The sequence below is a fragment of the Clarias gariepinus genome, chromosome 1, assembly GCF_024256425.1.
Source record: "Clarias gariepinus isolate MV-2021 ecotype Netherlands chromosome 1, CGAR_prim_01v2, whole genome shotgun sequence".
Lineage (NCBI taxonomy): Eukaryota > Metazoa > Chordata > Actinopteri > Siluriformes > Clariidae > Clarias > Clarias gariepinus.
Window position 1 is genome coordinate 5,232,910 of NC_071100.1, and position 6,229 is coordinate 5,239,138.

Below are 6,229 nucleotides of genomic sequence, written 5' to 3' on the forward strand. Positions count from 1 at the left end.
TATGTAGACTTAAATGGTGATTATTCTGCATGTTCTCTAGTGGAGTTTGGCGTTCCGCAGGGCTCAGTTTTATGTCCACTGCTTTTTTTTCCCTTTACATGCTTCCTCTGGGCAACATAATCTGTAAGCATGGTATTAGTTTTCATTGTTATGCTGACGACACACAGTTATATGTCTCAGCAAAACCTGATGAGAAAAAAACAGCTAAAAAAACTAAAGTTGAGCAATGTGTGCAGGACATAAGAAATTGGATGCTAATTAACTTCCTACTGCTTAATCCGGTTACGACAGAAGTTCTTGTCATAGGACCCCTTACAGCTAGGAGTAAAATTTTAGATCACACCGTAACTTTAGATGGCCTTTTTGTTCCATCAAGTGCAACAGTAAAAGACCTCAGTGTAATTATAGATTCCAGCCTTTCATTTGAAGCTCATGTAAATATTATTACCAGGATAGCAGTCTTTCACCTCAGAAATATTGCCAAGATAAGAAATATATTGTCGCTAAACGATGGAGAAAAACTAGTTCCTGCTTTCATCACCTCTAGGTTGGACTATTGTAATGCCTTACTGTCTGGTTGTTCAGCTAGGTGCATAAACAAGCTTTAGCTAGTCCAGAATGCAGCAGCGAGAGTCCTCACTAGAACCAGAAGATATGAGCACATCACCCCTATCTTATCTTCACTGCATTGGCTCCCTGTAAAATTTTGCATTGATTTTAAAATTCTACTCTCGCGCCGCAGTACCTGAGCGAACTGCTAGTGTCTGCTAGCGCCACGCCTACTGTACTTCGAGCAAAGGATGCAGGCTGTTTGTCAGTACCACGTATTATAAAAAAAAATACAGCTGGGGGCAGAGCTTTTTCTTACAAAGCCCCAAAATTATGAAATAGTCTTCCAAATAGTGTTCGGGACTCAAACACAGTCTTAGTGTTTAAGTCCAGGCTAAAAACCTATTTATTTAGCCAAGCATTTTTATAAATAGATTTGCCTTAGGTAAAGGAGCAGATCTGGGGGACTCATGGATGTAGAGTATTATGGTGAACTGGTATGTTTAGATGCTGTCTTCCTCACTCTCATTGATCACTCAGGTTTGTTGACGGTGAGGTGATTGTTTGCTTTACATCTCAGGAAGCCCTCATGTTTGTGTTTCCTTCTGGCTCTCCCTTTTAGTTATGCTTTCATAGTTAGTCCTGCCGGAGTCTCTGCTTGCACTCTACAGTTATTATACATTCACATTATACATTGTGTGACTGTGACCATACCTAACTGTCAGGGCTGGGACCAAAAAATCGGCCCGGGCATTTTGACCAAAGACCGGCCCACTAGGTATTATTGGCAAAGCCATAAAGCCTTTGAATGAAAACAAACGCTGTTCTGACAGCGATGTACACTGTCCTGTTGGTATATATGTATCAATCTAATAAACTTAAACCTACACCATCCTCCCTATTCTGGTATTCTAAACAGTACTTAGCGGAAAACAAAAGACTGCTTGGTTGAGTTAACCTCCTGAACTATCTACAACACATGGTGGAAACCTAAAATTAAGACAGAGAAGACTAGAAGTAACACATGATCTATAATGAGTATTAAAATTAATAAATTAGAGATTTAGTGATATTTTTTATAAACTACTTATTTACCACATCAACAAACAGCATGGCAGCACAAATTTTTTTTTAAACATGGCAACCTTTAAAAAGTGAAAGAAGACAGAGAAAGAAAGTTGAGAAAGAATAACACTTAATTGAATTTTTGATGCCATTTTACACACAGTACTTGGCACAAGAACTGACAACACAACAAAACACAGAGATCACGATCGCTGGAGTGTCATCCAGAGACCTGGGCTGCCACAACCAGCTAAATCGTAACACAAATGCACAGAAATCAATTATTTTTCTAAATAATTTCTAAAAGTATTTCTTTGTGCCCCCCTTTCCTTGTTAATGCCCTACCTGGCCCCCTGGCAAAACTTTGCTAGACCCGCCCCTGCACAGTTACCAGCTGTCAGCTATGTAGAAAAGGATCCTGGTGTTATTTGTCTCTCAGAAACAGTTCATAACTTCCCTTCAACTCATTCATGTCACCTAAAAGATAAACCTGTTTCTCCATCACCTGTTCAACCCTGATGATTCAATAAGGACATCTCCTGGGGGCTGTTTCATAAAAGCCGCTTAGAAAAGCGGGGATTAAAGTCCAAAACCTGACTTGAATGAGCCGAGCTAAACATCCGCGCTTAAATTGGTTCCATAACAGTAAATTGAGGATCATGTGATCTTACTAATTTGAGTCAGGTTTAAATAGTCTAGATAATTGCCCGTGCACGCCATTGTTTAAAAGTCCTGAAAAGTCGAGCATGGGTCAATCGATTTACTGTGGGCTACCATGGCAACAAATTGAAAAGATAGAGCAGCGATGTTCACGGCAACGGAACAGCGTTTGCTATTGGAAACATATGAAGAATTTAAAGATGTCATCACCAAAAAAGGCAATACAGCGGCAATAAATAAAGCAAGAGAGAAAGGTTGGCAGGAAATTGCTGATCGTCTCAATGCGTAAGTAGCGGTGTAAACTATTTAAAATATTTTGAATGTGTGTCACAATACATTGCAAAGTTTGTGTGTGAATAACAGTAACGTTAATTGCTTTCACGCAGCAGCAACTTAAGTGAAGGAAAAATAACCTGGCAGCAGGTGAAAATAAAATATAAAAATATAGTTCAGAATGGTAAGTAAATCTAATGGTATGTACATATGTAATCAATGCCAGCTTGAAGTTACAACTATTCAGTTTTTTTTTTTTTTTTTTTTTTTATTGCAGCGACCAAAAAGAAGACTGAGGTTGCTGGCACTGGGGGAGGGCCACCACCAGCCAGCTTCACTTCTGCAGAGGAGCTGGCTTTGGAAATTAATAAAGGGAGGCCCGTCCTTGAGGGAATAGAGGGGGGGACATCATCTAAAATGATATCACCTAGTATAAGGAGTGAGTATATAAAGGTGTGTGTGTGTTTTATTATCATTATTCCTTCCTGACTAACTGATTTCCTCCTTCCTTCCTAAGTACATCATAGCAGTAATGTCACGTAGAGGTACTTGTGCTACTGTAATGGTGCATTTTGGTAAAAAAAATATTTTTTCTATCATGTTTGGTTTCATAGTGACAAAAGATTCTGTATGCTTTATGGATCCACCAGACATCATGTTGCCTGTGAGTATGAGACCTTTTAAATCAGTCATGTAAGCTAATGAGTTTAACTGAGTTTAATCAGTGGTCACAGGGAGAAGGCCCATCAGTTGAGGAAGATGAGGAGACTGTGTCTGTATGTTCAAGGAGGCCTGAGGTAGTCACAGGTTCCATGCGATACTGTATTGAATATTAAAAAGTGTACTTGTGTGATAAAATGATCATAATGTGTTTTCAGGATGCTGACACTGTTCTAGAGCCCTCTCAGTCTGGGACCACATGTGAAAAAGTGAGTATTAAGAAATGAAAACAATGTGCCAAGAGTATTCAATGAAATAACTTTAAATCTATGTTGCTACAGAACCCAGAAAACATAAAAGGAGTGTATAAACGCTACCTCCTTAAACAAATGGAAGCGACTGATATCGACATCCAGTATAAAAAACTGAAGATGAGGAAGTTGGAGCTGGAAATTCAACAGCTACAGAAAAATGCAAGTAGAACTACCATTTTTAAAAAAGGAAAAGAAAAAAAAACATTACCTTTTTGATCACTTTCCACAACATTTATTTGTGTTTTCACCCCTAACAGGCAGATTCACTCTGAATAAAGACAAATCACATTACATACTTTGACTTCTGTGTGTTTGTTCAACTAAGGAGAAAGTTGAGGGGCCAGTGGAAAATTTTAAAGCCTTAAAGCAAAATCATTATTTGCATATGTGTCTCGTATAAGTCTGCCTGTTTCGTTTTCTTCCAATACTGCTTCATTGCCCCAGTCTTCCTCTTCAACAATCCTTGGTTGCCTCTCTCTCCTCAGACAAGCAATGTTATGGAGCACTACACAAGCAACTACAATGTCACATGCCCTAGGTGGAGTCACTCTGAGGTGCTTCAGGCACTGGAACCTTGACTTTATCAGCCCAAATGCCATCTCTATACGACCTCTTGTGCGTGCATGGGCAACGTTGTAGCGGTGCTGTGCCTCTGTCTGGGGCTCCTGATAGGGAGTCAAGAGGTAAGGCAGACATGGGTATCCCTTGTCTCCCAGCAAAACTCCTGAGAATTCTCCTGCATAGACAGAATGAATATATATAGATATATAATGTATTTTTTTTTTTTTTAAGACTTTTTGTGATTTAAGTGATTATTAGCATACCTCTTGCTAGTTGTTGGTAGAGAGATGAGGCTCTAAAGATTCTGGAGTCATGCACAGAGCCTGGCCATTTGGCCTCTACATTTGTGATGATGCAATCTGCATCACTAATAATCTAAAATAAATTAAACCTGTAGGTCACTACATTTTAATTGCAACGAACTAAACACTGGTGCCCAGCTTAGTACAGAACACTCAGTGCTAGAGCATAGCCTTCAATATCATCTCAGTGGGACCGTACCTGTACATTGATGCTGTGTACTGATTTCCTATTCACAAAGTCCGCTTCATGTGGACCAGACGGACACTTAATACGCACATGGGTGCAGTCCAATGCACCGATAACATTTGGGAAACCTAGGAAAATTATTTGTTTGTTTTAAATATGTCCCATGTAAAATCAACAGTCAAGAAATATTTCCATGTTTTATAGAGTTATTTGAACTTACCAGCTATTCCATAAAAGGCATGTTTAATGGTACGAATAGCTTTGTGGCCAGGGAATGTGATGAACACATTGAGTAGTCTTTTTAAAGAAAGGTACACAGTTCGTACAGAGCGGCAAACTGATGCTTTGCTGATATTCTCTGCATCTCCAACTGTGTACAAAAATGTTCCACTGGCAAAAAAGCGAAGTGCAATGCACACCGTCTGTGGGACTGTGAGCGCTCTGTTGCGGCGTGTTTTATTTGCAATGTGTGGGCTAAGTAATCTACAAATATATGCAATCCCATCTCTTGAGAACCTATATCGCTCATACAGGTAGCTGTCATTAAAAGCCAATGGGTCTGACCTGTCTCTGAAAGTTCTCTCTCTTTGAAATGCCCTCCGCAAGACTATAGCTCCCTCATCCACCACCTCATCTATGAAAGGACACGCCATGGTTAAGTTTGGAAACGAGTTCAGCTCCCTATTTATATACTTTTAATTAATTAATTACCAAACTCACCAATTAAACACAGAGGTTTTGAACATTTCTTAGTGTATTTATACCTTATAATTTCTTACATTTATTAGTAAAGTACATTTCCTTATTTATTAATTTATTAAAAAAAAAAAAAAAAGTAAAATAAAATGACATCGAATTACCAGCAGGTGAGTATAAATGGTATGTTCGTTAAGCCTGAACTCAGACTTAGCCTGACAGTTAGCCTGCCCCGGACCAGGTTAATTTGCCAGCATAAGTTGCGGGGGTAACTTAGTTTGAACTTTTTTAAGTTTGATTTATGAAACCGAATCTACCAAAAATAAGCCTGGCTAACCAAAATAAGCCTGGCTTATACTCTAATCTTGGTTTATGGAACAGCCCCCTGGTTTCACCTTTATGTTTCTCTCTCACATATCCACACCGATCATGACTAGCAGCTTTTATGGCTGTGGCTCCAGCAAACAGCTGATAAACCGATCATCTGATCACCAGGAGGAGGAGGGGGAGAGAATGAGAGAAGCCGAGGCAGCTGCGCAGCGTAAAGACACAGGATAACTCCAGCTTTGTGTGTTTTGTTTGTTTGTTTTTTTTATTCTAGCTAAAATACAGGACAAATCGCGTTCCTTTTCACCTCAATACGCAACGCGTAATATTTTCTCTGAATACGGGACGATTACGTTTTTTACGTTTGGCAACCCATACTTACTAACCTTATCAATAATTCACTCTCCGTAACATCATAGCACCAGCATAGAAACTCTGTCATCATGCTAACTAGTATACAGTAGGAGTTATTGTAACTGACTGTAAAAAGTTAGCAAGCACAACGAAAATAAGCTACACCTACTTGGTTTATAAGTTTTTTTTTTTTATGGTTTTATTTAGGCTACCTCAGGTTCAGTTCTGCCACTTGGACCGGCGGCCGCCTCGGGTCTCTTCTCCTCCTGCCTCCCCTTTAC

At 39.4% G+C, this 6,229-nt stretch overlaps 1 protein-coding gene and 1 long non-coding RNA gene across 2 annotated transcripts; one reads left to right on the plus strand and one right to left on the minus strand.

The window, feature by feature from the left end:
- The first annotated feature begins 2,420 nt into the window (after window positions 1-2,420).
- LOC128529939 (uncharacterized) lies at window positions 2,421-2,880 on the plus strand. The gene is made up of 3 exons (XR_008361097.1): window positions 2,421-2,559; window positions 2,661-2,731; window positions 2,825-2,880. It is a non-coding gene; the product is annotated as an uncharacterized LOC128529939 (long non-coding RNA).
- A 994-nt stretch (window positions 2,881-3,874) lies between these two features.
- Window positions 3,875-5,281, minus strand: LOC128507509 (putative nuclease HARBI1). The gene is made up of 4 exons (XM_053478525.1): window positions 4,792-5,281; window positions 4,584-4,699; window positions 4,346-4,457; window positions 3,875-4,257 (listed from the first exon to the last, which is right to left on the minus strand). The coding sequence occupies exons 1-4, from the start codon at window positions 5,222-5,224 to the stop codon at window positions 3,875-3,877; spliced, it is 1,044 nt and encodes a 347-aa protein (XP_053334500.1). The 5' UTR covers window positions 5,225-5,281.
- Window positions 5,282-6,229: the final 948 nt, after the last annotated feature.